The 21,254-nt window shown below is 46.5% G+C and overlaps 1 protein-coding gene across 2 annotated transcripts; it reads right to left on the bottom strand.

The window, feature by feature from the left end:
- Window positions 1-1,644: 1,644 nt before the first annotated feature.
- Window positions 1,645-21,217, bottom strand: LOC137335332 (tubulin beta-2B chain-like). Of its 2 annotated transcripts, none has more exons than XM_068000660.1 (4): window positions 21,158-21,217; window positions 11,014-11,122; window positions 6,028-6,138; window positions 1,645-3,693 (listed from the first exon to the last, which is right to left on the bottom strand). In XM_068000660.1, exons 3-4 carry the CDS (start codon window positions 6,086-6,088, stop codon window positions 2,630-2,632), a joined length of 1,125 nt encoding a protein of 374 aa, XP_067856761.1. In that variant the 5' UTR covers window positions 6,089-6,138; window positions 11,014-11,122; window positions 21,158-21,217; the 3' UTR covers window positions 1,645-2,629. The 2 variants fall into 2 exon arrangements, with proteins under 2 accessions (XP_067856761.1, XP_067856760.1); XM_068000659.1 differs by lacking the exon at window positions 21,158-21,217 and adding an exon at window positions 20,602-20,815.
- Window positions 21,218-21,254: the final 37 nt, after the last annotated feature.

Genomic DNA, 21,254 nt, shown 5'->3' on the forward strand with positions numbered 1-21,254 from the left:
CCTACTCACCAATCAGCTGCCTCCCCTGTGCCACGTCACTTTCTGACTGGTGACGTCACCCCGAACTCTGCCGCTGGTCTCAGAGCAAGCCTCGGGTCGCTGCTCTTTATATCCCCGCTCTCCGCTCTCTCGCCTCTGGTTCCGCCCAGGTCCGCCGCCGCTCAGGTCTCGGGCCTCGGGTCGCTGCTCTTTATGTTCCCGCTCTCCGGTCTCTCGCCTCTGGTTCCGCCCAGGTCCGCCGCCGCTCAGGTCTCGGGCCTCGGGTCGCTGCTCTTTATATTCCCGCTCTCCGGTCTCTCGCCTCTGGTTCCGCCCAGGTCCGCCGCCGCTCAGGTCTCGGGCCTCGGGTCGCTGCTCTTTATATTCCCGCTCTCCGGTCTCTCGCCTCTGGTTCCGCCCAGGTCCGCCGCCGCTCAGGTCTCGGGCCTCGGGTCGCTGCTCTTTATATCCCCGCTCTCCGCTCTCTCGCCTCTGGTTCCGCCCAGGTCCGCCGCCGCTCAGGTCTCGGGCCTCGGGTCGCTGCTCTTTATATTCCCGCTCTCCGGTCTCTCGCCTCTGGTTCCGCCCAGGTCCGCCGCCGCTCAGGTCTCGGGCCTCGGGTGGCTGCTCTTTATGTTCCCGCTCTCCGGTCTCTCGCCTCTGGTTCCGCCCAGGTCCGCCGCCGCTCAGGTCTCGGGCCTCGGGTTGCTGCTCTTTATATTCCCGCTCTCCGGTCTCTCGCCTCTGGTTCCGCCCAGGTCTGCCGCTGCTCAATTCCAGCCAGGTCTTTCCCTGACTTTACCATCAATGTTCAGAATCAAGCCTCAGTGCTTCTGTAGTCATGGCAGCAAGAATATTGAGCCACATCTGAAAGGGTTACAGCAAAGAAGAAATGTTCTGAAAGAAGAAAATGTAAGCAAACATTTACCCATGCAATAGCTTACAATTAGAGCTGTCACCTGTCTATTTTTTGAGTGGCTTCTTTAGAAATTTCTAAAAATTTAAACTGAAGACTTATTTTAAGATTAGAATTTTGTTCTTCTCCCACTTATTTTTGTGCCTGTAGAAAACCTCAATAACCAATGACTCAAGTATTTTTTTTTATGGGTTCAGGTCCTATTCTGCAATTTGAGCAGAATAACCTAGACTGACGCTCCAGTGCAGTGCTGAGGGAGTGCTGCATTGTTGGAGACACCAACATTCAGTTGAAATTGTAAAACAAGGCCCCAGCTGCTGGTTCTGGTGGATATGGAGATCCCTTGGTACTATTTGAAGCAGGACAGGAAGTTCTCCTGGTGTTTTGCGCAACATTCCTCCCTCAACCCATGTCCAAAAACAGATAAACCGGATAGTCAACTCACAGTCATTCATGGGATTTTGCTGTGTACAAAATGGCTGCTGCATTTATCTACATAACTGCACTTCAAACTAACTTATCATATGTGAAGGACTTTGATTTGGTGCAATATAAATCCAAGTTCTTATCAGCAGCAAGGCATCAGAATTTAAGTTGTGATCCTACCCCTTGCCGCTCCCCTATTCTGCCTCCGTTCAGTCTCAGACTTAGCTAAAATTGGCAAACGTAGTTACAGTATACACCTGTAGTCAGTTATAGGAGGAAACAAAAACAGAGGAAGAAAGAGTTTGAACTGATTTATTAGATTGATTGATTTCGACAGTTCAGGTCATCGCAGAAAGACAAAGTTAGGTTGGCATGCAATACGGAGAACGACCGCAGATCAGGAAGGAGCTGTGTGAACCTGCTGAGGGCTCCTTGGCAGTTCATGGAAGTGGAACCCATTCTTCATGGGTCTGTCTCTGCATCTTAATCAACACAACACCAGCAGATCTCAATGCTCACTACTGAACAGTGCTTTGTACTACACTTCTAGGGAAGGTTACAACCATTAAATAGTTTCTTTATAAAACAAACTCCAACTACATCTAAAGCTGTAGTGCCCCAGATTTTTTTTAAAATACAGTTTTAAAGAAGTATTCTTACCTCATCTCAGCTGAAGGGAGAAGAAAAATCAACTGCATCAAAAAAAGTCTGCAAGAGGTGATTTTTTTTTTAAAAAGGATCATAATATTTCTTCATATTGAATGAAGGCTAAATCTCACCTTCACCTCCTCTATCCAGTTGCCAACTGGGAGGTTGTTTTACTGCCTGAAAGGCAATAGTTGAAGGAGTTTGAAAGTCTGCTCTGTCAGCACCAGAACTGACAAGGAAACCTATGCTTATTTAAAAACACACATATATATATATATATAATATTCTAAAATCCGTTACAAATTTTAAAACTGAATCAAGCTACTCTAAAATAGTTGCAGCAGCTGCACGATTTATGTGCTTTTCAGGCCAGTTCATAAAGGAGGCGATACCTTTCAAAAAAGTTTGATTTAATAATTTAGCATTTTTGGGGCACTACTGCCTTAAAACTATAGACCATGTTAATTCACACACTCACACACACACACACACACACACACACACACACCCCTTCAGTAGGAATCCCATTTTCATAGTGCTGTTAGTATCACAGCATTTTGGTTAAAAGGCTGGCAAATTAAGCAGAGTTCAATGGTTCATTTCAGAAACACAACTTTCTCTGCAACTTGCTTTTGCGGCTTCTTGAAGATCATGTCATGTTTATGCATCTTCATCATCTCCCTCTTCCTCTTCAAACTCCTCCTGCTCATCTGCAGTGGCATCCTGGTACTGCTGGTACTCAGATACCAGGTCATTCATGTTGCTCTCGGCCTCGGTGAACTCCATCTCATCCATCCCCTCGCCGGTGTACCAGTGCAAGAAGGCCTTCCTGCGGAACATGGCGGTGAACTGATCGGAGATGCGCTTGAATAACTCCTGGATGGCGGTGCTGTTGCCGATGAAGGTGGAGGACATCTTGAGGCCATGGGGCGGGATGTCACAGACAGCGGTCTTAACGTTGTTGGGAATCCATTCCACAAAGTAGCTGCTGTTCTTGTTCTGAATGTTGAGCATCTGTTCGTCCACTTCCTTCATGGACATCCGGCCCCGGAATATGGCAGCAACAGTCAAGTAGCGACCGTGTCGTGGGTCGCAGGCTGCCATCATGTTTTTGGCATTGAACATTTGCTGAGTCAGCTCCGGCACCGTGAGCGCTCTGTAATTTTGGCTGCCGCGGCTTGTAAGTGGGGCAAAGCCCGGCATGAAGAAGTGGAGCCGAGGGAAGGGCACCATGTTCACCGCCAGCTTGCGAAGGTCAGCATTGAGTTGTCCAGGGAAGCGGAGGCAAGTGGTGACCCCACTCATGGTGGCAGAGACCAAGTGATTGAGGTCTCCATACGTGGGGGTGGTCAGTTTCATGGTACGGAAGCAGATGTCATAGAGGGCTTCATTGTCAATGCAGTACGTCTCGTCTGTGTTCTCCACCAGCTGATGGACGGACAGGGTAGCGTTGTACGGCTCCACCACTGTGTCCGAAACTTTAGGCGAGGGCATGACGCTGAACGTGTTCATGATACGGTCAGGGTATTCTTCCCGGATCTTGCTGATGAGGAGGGTGCCCATCCCAGAGCCAGTGCCACCACCCAGAGAGTGAGTGAGCTGGAATCCCTGTAAACAGTCACAGCTTTCGGACTCCTTCCTCACCACATCAAGCACTGCATCAACCAGTTCAGCTCCCTCTGTGTAGTGACCCTTGGCCCAATTGTTTCCAGCACCGCTTTGACCTGGAAGAAAAAAAAACTCATGACATAGAAAAGCACAGGCATTCACAATGTCATTCAAAACTTTTAAAGCACAATTTGTGCTCCAAAACTAGTTTACCCAATGTCAAAATCATTTTTATTGCTCATTAATATTTCTGTATTGAAAATTTTATTAATTCTGTTTGAGAACCTGATTCCTTTTCTGTCCTTCTCCCCTGCAGGCTGCAGTACAATTTGACAGGAGCTAACTTCTGTTACCTCACCCAAATGACCATCCTTCAAATGCAAGTCCAGTCAGCAAGTGGTGGCAGGCTATTCAAACTTGGGAAGAGGCATCACAGCCCAGCCAGACACTCTGCTCACCCGACATTCCAGCAAAACCACTGGATAGCTCTCACCTGGTGAAAACCATGGCTGATTTTAATTGCCTCAGTTGAGATCAGCTAACTCAGTATCTATCAAGGTGCAACCTGGAACCTTTCTGATCTGTACAGCTCACTGATGAGGTTATTCATGCACAAAGGCATCAGGGAGAGTGATTTGAAGGCTGGTATAAAGGATATAAATGAGGTCTAATCTACACAAGAGAAAATGAAGATCCCAACACACATACAATGAAATCTGAGTAAGTTACATTCAACATCTTGATAGGAGGTGTTTGTGCAATTGATTAGAGAGCGCCTGCTGGAAAATGGGTAGCAAAACCAGTGATTTATAGTGTAGAAATAGGATTTCATTGGGCAGAATACTAATGTATTCACTGAATGATTCAGTTTGAATGTGATCACTTCTCTGCAGATGTCCTTTAGACTAAAGATAATCTGTATATTATGCCCCATTGATTCTTTGCAAGTTCAGCATACAAAGTTATATAGTGCTATAAAAAAATGGGTCTCTGCATTTTACCAGTGCAAAGAGCTGAAGTAGCTCAAAAGACCAGGATTGTTTGTTAAACACACGTACCAAATAAGAATTTATACCCTTGTTTTCTCCTCTCCTGAAGGCACTGACCCTAGCTGGGGTATTGTTCCACATATGCCAGCTGCCCTCTCTTAGCTCACCCAAGTGGCCATTCTTCCAGTGCAAGACAAGAAAGTGTTGGCAGGCTATTCAACTGGGGTGTATCACAACAGAGCCTGAACTGATCCTCACCAAACATTCCCCATGTGCACACTTTCCAGCAGGGCTCACTGGATAGCAATCAGGAGCAGGAATACTAATTGATTTTTTTTTCCCCCTCTCTACTCCAGGAGCACTGAGGTCAATTAAAGAACCCCAACTGCTAGCAAAACTGAAATCAGCTGACTCAGCACAGACCAGGGCCCTGATATTAGCGGGGAGGCGGGACGGCAGCAGTGGGGGGGGGGGTTATTGGGCGCGTGGCAAACCCGCATGAACCAAACTTACCGTTTCCGACGTGATTGCATGTTGATTGATAGTGGTTAACGTCCTCTCCGGGTTTCACACCCGGCAGCCAGTCTGATTAACAGGCTGGCTATCGTCAGAAGCTGCAATGTAAGGGGTGGGGGGTGTGAGAAAGAGAAAGAGCCAGACATCATCCGGCACTGGAATGGAAGATTGGGGGGGAGGAGGGGAAGGGGGACGATCGGAGGGGGGAGGGAGGGGAGTGTTTTCACTTCCTAGCATGGTTTATTTTATTTATTTTATTTGGCTTCTTTTTCCCTGATCCAGCCCTTCACTCCTGGTTTCACCAGGCGTAAATCAGAAACAGTGGGCAAGCCACCCAGGTAAGTTAAAAATCTTTGTAACTACTTAATCTGTCACAGGTAAAGTACCATAAGTACCTCAGTGAGATACATTTGGCTCTTTAACAGTCATCCCGCCGGCTTTAGTTGCTGGCGGGACCTCTGTTTTTGGGTTGCCCGTGCGCACACAGGTGGGTTCCTGGGAAACCCGGAAATCGGTGGGTTGGAGCCCGAACGGGATTTGCACGATTTTCGGAACCCCTCCCCCCCGCCTCCAACGCATCCGCATTTGCCTCCTAAAATCACCCCCAAGGGATCAAACCAAGAACCTTGTGGACTGCATGGCAGTGCCTATATCATCAGGGGAATACAAATGAGGATAGTTACAGGACAAGTGTCCTTCTCCACGATGAGGTAAGCTGGAGGACCAGTCACCTTGTGCTACTCGTTCACCTGCTAATGATGGGTAACAGAGCAGCACACAAATAAAGAAAAAGTAGGCTGTCTGCTTACCCACTTATGAGGGGAATGGCATTGGACCATCTCTGGTCCACTTACACTGAGCTGCTTCATCTCTGCAGAGCCCATTCAACCATCTTAAACCAGCTGTTTATGCAATTAAAAAAGAGTTTTACTATTGTACCCCTACCAAATACAAAGTTATCTGGTCTAAATATCTGTCCAAATGGCCCAGATCTGACGGAGTCCATGGTACCAGGTTCCAAGTCTACCAGAATCGCACGGGGAACATACTTGTCACCTGGAAATGAGACAAAACAACAGCAACATTATATTAAAGACAATACAGACATATAGTTTCAGACAGTGTTAAATCCACACAGGAAGAGATCACTGCACCTTTTAAAGAAAGAGTAGAGAAACATTTGAAGCAGAGGAAGATACAATGCCAAGGGGAGAGAACAGGGCAGTGGGATTAGTTTGGGATGGATACAGCAAAGAGCCAGCACAGACACTATAAGACCATAAGAGATAGGAGCAGGAGTAGGCCATTCGGCCCCTCGAGCCTGCTCTGCCATTTAATGAGATCATGGCTGATCTGATTTTTACCTCAACTCCACTTTCCCGCCCTTTCCCCATATCCTTTGACTCCCTTGCTGATCAAAAATTTGTCTAACTCAGCCTTGAATGTATTCAATGACTCAGCCTCCACAGCTTTTTGGGGTAAAGAATTCCAAAGATTCACGACCCTCTGGGAGAAGAAATTCCTCCTCATTTCCATCTTAAACGGGCGACTCCTTATTCTGAGACTATGCCCCTTAGTTTTAGATTCCCCCATGAGGAGTAACATCCTCCCAGCATCTACCCTATCGAGTCCCCTTAGAATCTTGTATGTTTCAATAAGATCTTGTCTCATTCTTCTAAACTCCAATGAGTATAGACCCAGCCTGTTCATTCGTTCCTCATAAGACAACCCTTCCATACCCGGAATCAACCTAGTGAACCTTCTCTGAACTGCCTCCAATGCAAGTAGGTCCTTCCTTAAATAAGGGCACCAGAACTGTACGCAGTACTCCAGGTGTGGTCTCACCAGCACCCTGTACAGTTGTAGCATGACTTCCCTGCTTATATACTCCATCCCCCTAGAAATAAAGGCCAATATTCCATTTGCCTTCCGGATTACCTGCTGTATGTTGACTTCTTGTGTTTCATGTACGAGGACACCCAGATCCCTCTGGATTGAATGGCCTCCTTCTGTGATGTAAACTTCCTGATTCTTGTATGGAAGAGGATAAAGCAAGACACACAAATGGAGAGGGGTAGAACTTGACATCAATATTTATCCTGGGTATTAACATTTAACTATTTAATGTTGAGTTCATATTACAGAACTCCTTCAGGTAGAGGAGATTCTGCAACAGAATCCTATTGCTGTGGAATCTGCCCATATTTACATTGTGGCTTGGATTCCTCATCACGGTAGCAACAGACTAGACTAGTGCACGCCCAGGCACTTTGAAAGCTGTGATATGCAACTTAATTTTCTGGCTGCTAGCCCTCCCATGATGGATGCCCATGCCAGTGTTTGGGGAGTCACACTGCAGACCTGCACAGGCAGAGGACATGCTCTCCCATTCTGCACAGCAGCCATTAACATTGCTTCTCTGCACCACTGCCTTCAGGGACACAATGGAGAAAACCTGCCAGCTGGGCCTTGGCATCTCCAGAGATATCAGCATAGCCACCACTGGCTGGAAGGCAAGTGCAGTGCTAAAACAACTCAGACTTGTATGTCACTGGGGCCATCCGAACACTCCAAGTTTTTTTTTTAAAAAGTCATTAACACAGCCTGATTTAAATGGTTAAAACAAAAATTAGTGAACACATATAAAAATAATGTCAATTCTGCTCTATCTGGAGTCAAGCATTGTGACTTTATTGTACTCAAAGATGTTTATCCCACTTGTACACTACCGGGTATGTTGTCTGATCTCATACAAGCATTTTTAAACACTTTACATGTTCAGGAAACAGATGTGCTATTAGTGGCTACAATGCCCTGTGGCAAGGAGGTAACTTCATCAGTGAAGAATTATTAAAGGACGAGTCCTCCAGTCTATGTTATATACACCACCCACACTGTTACCGCATTTGGTCGGAAACAGATCTGCCGATTGATGACCCTTATTATTTTCTTGATTTCCTTTCGTTACTTTTTATAATCCTCCCAGTCCTCATTCTCAACACTATTCTTCATTCTTGCATAAGTTTTCCCCTTTTATTATAATACTAGACCTAATAACTTGTAGGCCATAGTTTCATCACCCTAGAAGTGCTCCTTTTAACCTGTTAGGGGAGATGTACTTGTTTTATAATTCATTAATTACCTTCTTGAATAGATTCTGCTATTAGTCTGTAGATTTACCAACAAATAATTTCTCCCACCCTATTCCAGGCAATTTCCTCATCCCTTCAAAGTTAGCCTGTTTTAAGTCCAAAACTTTGGTTTGTGATCCTTCTTTCTCCCTTTCATATTAAGGTCACTATTCCTCCAAGATGCTCTCTTACTATCAATCATGCACTATTTCTGGGCTTGTAATTTACAACTAAATCAAGAATCTCCTGCCCATTTGTTGCTGCTTTAGGAAACTATCCGGAATGCTTTCGATAAACCTGTTCCCTTTCCTAGTCGTGCAGCTATTTCTCTCCCACTCCATATGCAGGATAAACCTCCCATAACCAAATTTTCCTCCTTATACATCTCTCTGATCGGCACACACATGCAATCCTCCACTAAGATATTTCTGTCAGGGGGTCTCAAATACTCCCATCAGTGATTTGCATCTTTTTCTGTTCCTTAACTCTACCCATTGCGAATCCAAATGTTGAAGACTCATTCAAATCCCTTCTTTCCACTGCCATGATGGTGTCTTTTACTTTTTAAAATTTGTTCATGGGATGTGGGCGTCGCTGGCGAGGCCGGCATTTATTGCCCATCCCTAATTGCCCTTGAGAAGGTGGTGGTGAGCCGCCTTCTTGAACCACTGCAGTCCGTGTGGTGAAGGATTTTGACCCAGCGACGATGAAAGAACGGCGATATATTTCCAAGTCGGGATGGTGTGTGACTTGGAGGGGAACGTGCAGGTGGTGTTGTTCCCATGTGCCTGCTGCTCTTGTCCTTCTAGGTGGTAGAGGTCGCGGGTTTGGGAGGTGCTGTCGAAGAAGCCTTGGCGAGTTGCTGCAGTGCATCCTGTGGATGGTACACACTGCAGCCACAGTGCGCCGGTGGTGAAGGGAGTGAATGTTTAGGGTGGTGGATGGGGTGCCAATCAAGCGGGCTGCTTTGTCCTGGATGGTGTCAAGCTTCTTGAGTGTTGTTGGAGCTGCACTCATCCAGGCAAGTGGAGAGTATTCCATCACACTCCTGACTTGTGCCTTGTAGATGGTGGAAAGGCTTTGGGGAGTCAGGAGGTGAGTCACTCGCCGCAGAATACCCAGCCTCTGACCTGCTCTTGTAGCCACAGTATTTATATGGCTGGTCCAGTTAAGTTTCTGGTCAATGGTGATCCCCAGGATGTTGATGGTGGGGGATTCGGCGATGGTAATGCCATTGAATGTCAAGGGGAGGCTGGTTAGACCCTCTCTTGTTGGAGATGGTCATTGCCTGGCACTTGTCTGGTGTGAATGTTACTTGCCACTTATGAGCCCAAGCCTGGATGTTGTCCAGGTCTTGCTGCATGCGGGCTCGGACTGCTTCATTATCTGAGGGGTTGCGAATGGAACTGAACACTGTGCAATCATCAACGAACATCCCCATTTCTGACCCTATGATGGAGGGAAGGTCATTGATGAAGCAGCTGAAGATAGTTGGGCCTAGGACACTGCCTTGAGGAACCCCTGCAGCAATGCCCTGGGGCTGAGATGATTGGCCTCCACCAACCACTACCATCTTCCTTTGTGCTAGGTATGACTCCAGCCACTGGAGAGTTTTCCCCCTGATTCCCATTGACTTCAATTTTACTAGGGCTCCTTGGTGCCACACTCGGTCAAATGCTGTCTTGTTGTCAAGGACAGTCGCTCTCACCTCACCTCTGGAATTCAGCTCTTTTGTCCATGTTTGGACCAAGGCTGTAATGAGGTCTGGAGCCGAGTGGTCCTGGCGGAACCCAAACTACTAATACTGCTATTCCCCCTTTCCTATTTTCCCTGCCCTTTCTAAAAAAAAAACTTATATCCTGGTATATTTAGCCTCCAGTCTTTTCCAGGCAGCCGCCAAGTGTAATTGCTACTATATCATGACCCCGTTACAGGATTTGCGTTTCTAGACCCTCTATTTTAATTGTAATACTACTGGCAGTGGGATAAAGATACTATATTTGGTTGACTGCTTTCTTCCTCTTAGTTTCCCAACCTATGGTCCCCTTGCCTCTGTTAATTTACCATTTTGTTTAACTTCTGTAAGATTTCCCACCCCCCTCCCCTCTCCTTTAAAATTTTGATTTGCCCTTCTACACCAGGTGACTGGGGTAAACTGCTCATACACGCACCAGCCCATGATCCTTTGTCCGTGCCTGTTAAAGTGAATGGATGAGCACAGAAGCGGAAAACCCCAGCTTCTGTGTCCATGATGCTGCCTGCGAGTTCTTTTTACTTGACTTAATTGTTCCCTTCTTCTTTGCATTCTTGTGCAAAATGTCAACTTTCAGCCTCAGCTTTTTAAGACTTCCCAGGCCTGGGGGATTAGAAAAGACTCTACCTGACTGGTGGATCTAGACCAATGAAAGAGCATCCTTTTTATGTCAATCAGGAAGCATCTTTTACAAGTCCTCCAGGCCCAGCAAGTGTAAAGAGCAGAGACGAAGCTTCCAATTGTGTAAATCTTGTGACAGATGAAGACAGCAGTGGAGCAGACCACACCAGCCAGGCCAGGAAATGAAGAGCAAAAAGCTAAGTGAAGTACAGATTCTTTGGATTTTTAAAGTAAGAGTGTCAAAGTGGAACAGCACGCTGACCCCAAAGCTTTTTAATCATTTGTGGCCCACTCAATGATTCTGATGTGGATCTGACCCTCTGTCCAAAAGGCTGGATACCCCTGCTCTAGGATTCTTTCCTCAAGATTCCTAGGTTGCGTAATGCATAGCCAGCATCAGATCCTCTAGTTAGAGAGACTCCTTACCAGCTGCTTCGTTGTAGTAGACATTGATCCTTTCCAGCTGTATGTCACTATCACCACAGGCGTTTCCAGAAGGATCAATTCCATGTTCATCGCTGATCACCTCCCAAAACTATAAATACAGATCACAAGCAGAAGTTAATTCACAAACAGATTTTTATCTTGGTGGAATCCACACTCTCTAAATTGACAAATCCCCATTATGAAAATGATGGACAGGAAAAGACCCACTGGTCGATCTAGCCTGTCCCAATGCAGACACTCCCCACCCGCTCAGAGATTACATACTATTTTTCTGCCCGCTTCACTTTTCCTCTTCTCTCCTGAAGGTGCTGATTTACATTGCAATATACCTCACCCAAGCGGCTGTTTTTCCGCATGAGATACTTGGCACAGAGTGTCGATAGGTTATTTGCACCATGGAGGACAGCTGGACCTGATCTTGTCCTCACCCAATATCTGCACACATTAATTTCCAACAGGAATCAGGGCATGGTAATCGGAAGCACAAACCTTGACTGATTTTCCCCCTCCCTAACTAAAAAGGTAGGTGGGTCCAATTGTAGTATCCAAGCTGCTGCTCAGCTGCAAACTAGGGAACTTCTGGCATACTAAAAGATTCAGCCCCTCGAGCCTGTTCTGCCATTTAATTAGATCATGGCTGATCTGTACCCCAACCTCATTTACCTGACTTTTCTCCATATCCCTTGATATTCTTACCTAACAAAAAAAAAATCTATCAATCTCAGTCTTGAAAATTTCAATTGACTCAGCATCCAGACTTTTGGGAGAGCAAGTTCCAGATTTCCAGTACCCTTTGTGTGAAAAAGCGATTCCTGATTTCAATCCTGAATGGCCTAGCTCTAATTTTGAGACTATGCCCTCTTGTTCTGGATTACCCCACCAGAGGAAATAGTTTTTCTGTATCTGCTAAGATTGTATGGCTTAGTTTTACACTAGACAATGCAGATAGTTATTCACCAAGCCAAAAGGAGCTTTCTAAGTGACACTTACAAGGGTAAATTTTATGGATTTGTCTTTATCACACCAGGATCACATATCAGATGCGGATGATGGTTGGAAATCCCACAGGACCCGCTGAGCTTTGCACCTGAAATTCCGGTAAGTGTTTCTGACAAGCAAAGCTCCATGCCAGGGGTGCGAGTTTGTAATATTTACTCCATAGTTGCAAGAGGATAACGGGAAAAATGCAGAGATTGTGGTAGACATGTGATTCCTAAGCAAAGGCATGCAATATAGACCTTTAAAATTAGGCCACTGCCATTTACAGCTCAAAGAATCCAGGTGGGAGCTGGGAAGACCTAGATTCCTGCTGGAATGTTGATAGCACAAAAAGGCTGAAATAATTTTGTGAACTTCTGTTCTCATTGTTGGAACACATTTCCATTCTGGGCATCCGACACAGGCAATATGCGCAGGTCATTTATGGCAATGGTAAGCTACTCCTTGACTGATATACATGCCTTAACTCCAACTTCTGAAAACTAATCTCACCTGCATCATTTCCAATGCCAATAATCCTTGTGATGTGGAGATGCCGGTGATGGACTGGGGTTGACAATTGTAAACAATTTTACAACACCAAGTTATAGTCCAGCAATTTTATTTTAAATTCACAAGCTTTCGGAGGCTTCCTCCTTCGTCAGGTGAACGATGTGAAAATGAAATCCTCGAAATGAAATCGCATTTATAATTCACAGAACAATGCTTGGTGAGTACAGACAGTTTTTTCAACTGCCCGTTGCCAAGGCAATCAGTGTGCAGACAGACAGGTGTTACCTGCCAGGTCTCACAGAATATACAAATCACCAAAAAAAAACCAACAAACAAAAAAAAGAGATAGAGAGGTAGAAACATAGAAAAGACAGCAACTGACCCGTTATATTAAAAACAGATAACATTTGTTCGCTGGTGGGGTTACGTGTAGCGTGACATGAACCCAAGATCCCGGTTGAGGCCGTCCTCATGGGTGCGGAACTTGGCTATCAATTTCTGCTCGACGATTTTGCGTTGTCGTGTGTCTCGAAGGCCGCCTTGGAGTACGCTTACCCGAAGGTCGGTGGATGAATGTCCATGACTGCTGAAGTGTTCCCCGACTGGGAGGGAACCCTCCTGTTTGGCGATTGTTGCGCGGTGTCCGTTCATCCGTTGTCGCAGGGTCTGCATGGTCTCGCCAATGTACCATGCTCTGGGGCATCCTTTCCTGCAACGTATGAGGTAGACAACGTTGGCCGAGTCACAGGAGTATGAATCATGCACCTGGTGGGTGGTGTCCTCTCGTGTGATGGTGGTATCTGTGTCGATGATCTGGCATGTCTTGCAGAGGTTACCGTGGCAGGGTTGTGTGGTGTCGTGGACGCTGTTCTCTTGAAAGCTAGGTAATTTGCTGCGAACGATGGTCTGTTTGAGGTTGGGTGGCTGTTTAAAGGCGAGTAGTGGAGGTGTGGGGATGGCCATAGCGAGGTGTTTGTCCTCATTGATGACATGTTGAAGGCTGCGGAGAACATGGCGTAGTTTCTCCGCTCCGGGGAAGTACTGGACGACAAAGGGTACTCTGTTGGTTGCGTCCCGTGTTAGTCTCCTGAGGAGGTCTATGCGATTTTTTGCTGTGGCCCGTCGGAACTGTCGATCGATGAGTCGAGCGTCATATCCCGTTCTTTTTGTTTGTTGTTTTTTTTTTGGTGATTTGTATATTCTGTGAGACCTGGCAGGTAACACCTGTCTGTCTGCACACTGATTGCCTTGGCAACGGGCAGTTGAAAAAACTGTCTGTACTCACCAAGCATTGTTCTGTGAATTATAAATGCGATTTCATTTCGAGGATTTCATTTTCACATCGTTCACCTGACGAAGGAGGAAGCCTCCGAAAGCTTGTGAATTTAAAATAAAATTGCTGGACTATAACTTGGTGTTGTAAAATTGTTTACAATAATCCTTGTGGTCTGGGTGCATCAGTTGTGCCCAATTCCAGGCTAACATCCATTGAGAACTCGCTCCAGACTACCCCAAACTTGTTTTAAGTAGGCTCCTTACTACATTCTAACCGGCCCCAAATCCAGAAAGGACAGCTGCTAACCCATTACATCACCCAATCTCATAACTTTCTTTAAGGAGAAAAGACAATGCACTGCCACCTAGCTGTAGAAAGATATAGGACCGGTTTGGAGTACAGTTTTCCTCCCCCCTCGCCATTGCAAGTGGACACATCATTCACAATATATATTACTGGTGGATTTCACGTGGCTTTGCCCATGGAAAAAAAGGGAAAGTATAGGTATGGGGATCTGTGGCCTCTGGACCTTGAAGCTCCACCTAGTGGTAGAAGTGTGCAGTTGTAGGCATAACTTGTGAATCAGAGAATGGTGATGCTTAAATAAGGAGTGTGTGACACACTTGGCAAATTTAATATATTTAGATATAATGCCTGTATCATCTGTAGACCACTGGGTCTTACTGCAAGGATTAAGTCTGTCGGTCAACAAGCAGCTAGACTGACAACAAGGAATGAATGGTCTTTGAGTGAAGAGAGAAGGGTTTTTGAGGTTAAATATCACGTGTCAGGGATTTTATTCCAGGTTGTTAACTGGAAAGAAACCTTTATAAATATTAACTCTATGCTATTGTAAAGCACTAGGTTATAACAATGAACGCCTGTAGCCTTAACGAGATGAGGTAACAGAGCGTAGATGAGGGCAATGCAGTTGATATGGTATATATGGACTTTGAAAAGGCATTTGATAAAGTGCCACATGGTAGGCTTATCATCAAGATTGAGGTCCATGGAATAAAGGGGGCAGTAGCTACATGGATACAGAATTGGCTAAGGGACAGGAAACAGAAAGTAGTGGTGAACTTATGGGACTCCGGACCCCATGAAATCTCATGGCATCAGGTCAGACATGGGCAAGGAAACTTTCTGCTGATTACTACTTACCGCCCTCTTTCAGCGGATGAATCAGTCCTCCTCCATGCTGAGCACCACTTGGAGGAAACACTGGGGGTAGCAAGGGCACAGAATGTACTCTGGGTGGGGGACTTCAATGTCCAACACCAAAAGTAGCTCAGTAGCACCACTATTGACCGAGCTGGCCGAGTCCTGAAGGACATAGTTGCCAGACTGGGCCTGCAGCAGGTGGTGAGTGAACCAACACGAGGGAAAAACCTACTTGACCTTGTCTCACCAATCTATCTGTCGCAGAAGTATCTGTCCATGACAGTACAGGATTTGAGTACAGGAGCAAGGGGGTCTTACTGCAATTATACAGGGCCTTGGTGAGACCACACTTGGAATATTGTGCAGTTTTGGTCTCCTTACCCAAGAAAGGATATACTCCTTACCCAAGAAAGAGAGAGTGCAGCGAAGGTTCACCAGACTGATCCCTGGGATGGCAGGACTTTCGTATGAGGAGAGATTGGGTCGAATCGGCCTGTATTCACTCGGGATTAGAAGAATGAGAGGGGATCTCATTGAAACGTATAAAATTCTGACAGGGCTAGACAGACTGGATTCAGGGAGGATGTTCCACCTGGCTGGGGTGTCCAGAACAACAAGTCATAGTCTCAGGATATGGGGTAGGACATTTAGGACTGAGATGAGGAGAAATTTCTTCACTCAGAGGGTGGTGAACCTGTGGAATTCTCTACCACAGAATACTGTGGAGGCCAAGTCACTGAATATATTTAAGAAGGAGCTAGATAGATTTCTAGACACAAAAGGCATCAAGGATTATGGGGAGAGAGCGGGAATATGGCATTGAGATAGAGGATCAGCCATGATCATATTGAATGGCGGAGCAGGCTCAACGGACTGAATGGCCTACTCCTGCTCCTATTTTCTTTGTTTCTATGTTTCCAGTATTGGTAGGAGTGATCACCACACAATCCTTGTGGAGACGAAGTCCCTTCTTCATACTGAACACCATCCAACGTGTTATGAGGCACTACCACCATGCTAAATGGGATAGATTCTGAACAGATCCAGCAGCTCAAAACCAGGCATCCATGAGACACTGTGGGCCATCAGCAGCAGCAGAATTGTATTCCAGCACAATCTGTAACCTAATGGCCCGGCATATTCCTCACTCTACCATTACCAACAAGCCAGGGCATCAACCCTGGTTCAATGGGGAGTGTAGAAGAGCATGGCAGGAGCAGCACCAGGCGTGTCTAAAAATGAGGTACTGACCTGGTGAAACTACAACTCAGGACTACATGCGTGCTAAACAGCGGAAGCAACATGCTATAGACGGAGCTAAGCGATTCCACAACCAACGGATCAGATCAAAGCTCTGCAGTCCTGCCACATCCAGTTGTGAATGGTGGTGGACAATTAAACAACTAACGGGAGGAGGAGAAAATCCCCATCCTCAATGATGGCGGAGTCCAGCACGTGAGTGCAAAAGACAAGGCTGAAGCGTTTGCAACCATCTTCAGCCAGAAGTGTCGAGTGGATGATCCATCTCAGCCTCCTCCCGATATCCCCACCATCACAGAAGCCAGTCTTCATCCAATTCGATTCACTCCACGTGATATCAAGAAAAGGCTGAGTGCACTGGATACAGCAAAGGCTATGGGCCCCGACAACATCCAGCTGTAGTGCTGAAGACTTGTGCTCCAGAACTAGCTGCGCCTCTAGCCAAGCTGTTCCAGTACAGCTACATCACTGGCATCTACCCGACAATGTGGAAAATTGCCCAGGTATGTCCTGTCCACAAAAAGCAGGACAAATCCAATCCGGCCAATTATCGCCCCATCAGTCTACTCTCAATCATCAGCAAAGTGATGGAAGGTGTCGTCGACAGTGCTATCAAGCGGCACTTACTCACCAATGCTCAGTTTGGGTTCCACCAGGACCACTCGGCTCCAGACCTCATTACAGCCTTGGTCCAAACATGGACAAAAGAGCTGAATTCCAGAGGTGAGGTGAGAGTGACTGCCCTTGACATCAAAGCAGCATTTGACCGAGTGTGGCACCAAGGAGCCCTAGTAAAATTGAAGTCAACGGGAATCAGGGGGAAAACTCTCCAGTGGCTGGAGTCATACCTAGCACAAAGGAAAATGGTAGTGGTTGTTGGAGGCCAATCATCTCAGCCCCAGAACATTGCTGCAGGAGTTCCTCAGGGCAGTGTCCTAGGCCCAACCATCTTCAGTTGCTTCATCAATGACCTTCCCTCCATCATAAGGTCAGAAATGGGGATGGTTCGCTGATGGTTGCACAGTGTTCAGTTCCATTCACAACCCCTCAGATAATGAAGCAGTCCGTGTCCGCATGCAACAAGACCTGGACAACATCCAGGCTTGGGCTGATAAGTGGCAAGTAACATTCGCGCCAGACAAGTGCCAGGCAATGACCATCTCCAACAAGAGTCAAACTACCTCCCCTTGACATTCAACGGCATTACCATCGCCGAATCTCCCATCATCAACATTCTGGGGATCATCATTGACCAGAAACTTAACTGGATCAGCCACATAAATACTGTGGCTACAAGAGGTCAGGGGCTGGGTATTCTGCAGTGAGTGACTCACCTCCTGACTCCCCGAAGCCTTTCCACCATCTACAAAGCACAAGTCAGGAGTGTGATGGAATACTCTCCACTTGCCTGGATGAGTGCAGCTCCAACAACACTCAAGAAGCTCGACACCATCCAGGACAAAGCAGCCCACTTGATTGGCACCCCATCCACCACACTAAACATTCACTCCCTTCACCACCAGCACACCGTGGCTGCACATGGGAACAACACCACCTGCATGTTCCCCTCCAAGTCACACACCATCCCAACTTGGAACTATGTCGCCATTCCTTCATCATTGCTGGGTCAAAATCCTGGAACTCCCTTCCTAACAGCACTGTGGGAGAACCTTCACCACACAGACTGCAGTGGTTCAAGAAGGCGGCTCACCACCACCTTCTCAAGGGCAATTAGGGATGGGCAATAAATGCTGGCCAACGAAGCTTACATCCCATGAAAAAATAAAAAGTTGTTTTTCAGACTGGAGGAAGGTGTACAGTGGTATTCCCTAAGGGTCGGTGCTGGGACCACTGCTTTTCTTGATATGTATTAAGGACTTGGATGTACAGGGCACAATTTCAAAATGTGCAGATGATACAAAACTTGGAAGGGTAGTAAATAGTGAGAAGGATTGTGATAGACTTCAAGAGGATATCGACAGGCTGGTGGAATGGGCAGACACGTGGCAGATGAAATTTAACACAGTAAAATGCAAATTGATGCATTTCAGTAGGAAGAACGAGGAGAGGCAATATGAACTAGAGAGCACAACTGGAGGGTGCAGGAACAGAGAGATCTGAGGGTATGTGCACACAAATCGTTGAAGGTGGCAGGACAGGTTGAGTAAGCAGTTAAAAAAGCATATGGGATCCTGGGCTTTATAAATAGAGGCATAGAGTACAAAAGTAAGGAAGTCATGAAGAATCTTTATAAAACACTGGTTTGGCCACAAATGGAGTATTGTGTCCAATTCCGGGCACCGCACTTTCGGAAAGAAGTGAAGGCCTTAGAGAGGGTGCAGAAGAGATTTACTAGAATGATACCAGGGATGAGAGACTTTAGTTACGTGGATAGACTGGAGAAGCTGGGGTTGTTCTCCTTGGAACAGAGGCGGTTGCAAGGAGATTTGATAGAGATATTCAAAATCATGAAGGGTCTAGACAGAGTAGAGAGAAACTGTTCCCATTGGCAGAAGGGTCAAGAACCAGAGGACATAGATTTAAGGTGATTGGCAGAAGAACCAAAGTTGACATGACAAAAAACTTTTTTACACAGCGAGTGGTTAGGATCTGGAATGCACTGCCTGAAGGGGTGGTGGAGGCAGATTCAATCGTGGCCTTCAAAAGGGAACTGGATAAGTACTTGAAAGGGAAAAAAATGCAGGGCTAGGGACTAGTTGGATTGCTCTTGCACAGAGCCGACGTGGACTCGATGGGCCGAATGGCCTCCTTCCGTGCTGTAACCTTTCTACGATTCTATGAGAATGAAGCAGCTACCACCTAATTATTAGCATCGTTAAACTGAACATGAAGGGCGCAGGTCATCTGAGGTCGGGGGAGGGTGGTTGTGAACTCTCAGGTGGGCGGGGTGCACAAAGCTGGGCTCAATCGAGGAAACGGCATCTGGGTCACACACACAGGACTCGGCACCACTACCTCCCACCTCCAGCTACACAAGAGGTAACACGAGGCTGGCGTTATCACCCTGCACCAAAAAGGTAACGATTAGGATGGATTTACTTCCAGCTCGCACAATCCCCACAGCAGCACATTAGGTCTGAACCATTCACGTCTTCAGTGTGTCACTCAGGCTGCACCGATTCTGCATTTCCCCATTTGTGTGAGCTCCCAGTCTCATTCCTGAGGGGAAGCGCAGAGGCTTCCCTTGGCACCCAGTGAAATGTCATGACCGAGGGGCTGACTGGAAGAGGACGAGCTGCTGGGGTCAATTGAACATTTGAAGACTGAGACGGATAGATTTTTTTCGTTTCACATCGATGACCTTTCATCGCCGACCTGAAACGCTAACTGTTTCTTTCTCCACAGATGCTGCCTGACCTGAGTATTTCCAGCATTTTCTGCTTTTATTTCAGATTTCCAGCTTCCGCAACATGATCGAATCGACTGGCGGAACGGGCTGGGGGGGTGGGGCGCTATTAATGCGGAGGGAGATTCCTTGTATCACTCGTACATGCAATCGTAACACTGGAATAAATCTAACCCAGAGACAGCAGTGATAGTGAACCCCACAAAGCCCAAACCACTCCCTCCAGGGTGGAAGAGCCTCAAGCAGCCGGGCTATCAAATAAGACCCACTACTTTACGCCACAATCCTGCAAATCATTCAGGAATAATTTTGCACAGTGTGTAGAGAAGAAGAAATTGTTTGCACCCACAACTGGTCACCTACAACATGAGAGTCTGCCGGTTAATTTGGGGATATAAAGCTTTAGATGACCCGAGGAATCTGGGGCGATCCGCACCCCGGGGCTACCAGAACCTGATTTAAAACGTTATTTTTTTAAAAAAAAACGAGATCAGTCCCCAAGTTTACTTCAAATTGAGCTGAGGTTTGGATCCTAGAATTTCGGCTCGATTTACATCGAAATTACACCCCGATCCCTATTCTGTTACATTCTGGCATCCAGACAAAGGAATAGGGAGGGAAGGGGTACAAGGCTGTCATCAGCCTGCGCGCATGTCCAGCTGCTTTCACATTCAGTCCCAGTTATTTAGGGATAACAAGGTATTTCCCCCAGACGAATACTGGATAGGTTTGTGTATTTAATTCCTTTTTTAAAAAATCACTTGCACCAGCTGGAATACATGCCATATAGCGTGGTCTCGCTAAGTTGTCAGACTGTGTCAGATAGAATCAAGCACTTAAGGTTCAAAGCATTGAGAAAGGGTGTGGTTTAATTTTCTTACAGGGATGCAGTGAAGTAGCATTTTATAAGACATAGCCTCTGAGTATCTTTCGACTGTCAGAAATTATTTGCACTGTGCATTTATATAAACAGAAATGACTTCAATATGGTTTATGGTGGGTTTCTTACCTTGGCTCCGATCTGGTTCCCGCATTGTCCAGCCTGGATGTGCAGAATTTCCCTCATTGTTGTGCCTGTTCTCTTTTTGCTGCAGGTCAGTTTATAGAAGGATGCAGGTGCTGATCTCTTTGCAGATGCTGCAAGGATCGGTGAGTTTGCGGACAGTTGCAAAGCTAGGTTTGTTTGCAGAGCGGTGTAAATGCTGCGGCGGGGGGGGGGGGGGGGGCTTGCCGTCAGGCTGAAGCCCACGAATTACTCTTGTAAGATACGGCTCTGCAGCTACCAGCTCGCACTAGGAAAGCGCAGCCTTCGGTCACCACTTTTTATGAAGCGTCCAACCCCAGTGCACTGTGGGAGATGTAGTCTTTTCCACACCGCCTGAGGAAGGGGAAAGCCCCCGAAAGCTTGTGGGATTAAAAATAAAATCGTTGGACTATAACTTGGTGTTGTAAAATTGTTTACAATTGTTAACCCCAGTCCATCACCGGCATCTCCACATCATAGTCTGACTGAAAGGGTGCAAAGCACGGACACTTTACCTTTGTCTACCAATAAAGCAACTTACGGTGACGTGAACTTTTCCTGTTAATTTCAGCGCAATCCGAGCTGGAGAACCGCCAGAAAACCCGCCCAGCCCGGACTACAACTCCCAGAACGCCACG

Source organism: Heptranchias perlo, chromosome 19 (genome assembly GCF_035084215.1).
Source record: "Heptranchias perlo isolate sHepPer1 chromosome 19, sHepPer1.hap1, whole genome shotgun sequence".
Taxonomy (NCBI): Eukaryota; Metazoa; Chordata; class Chondrichthyes; order Hexanchiformes; family Hexanchidae; genus Heptranchias; species Heptranchias perlo.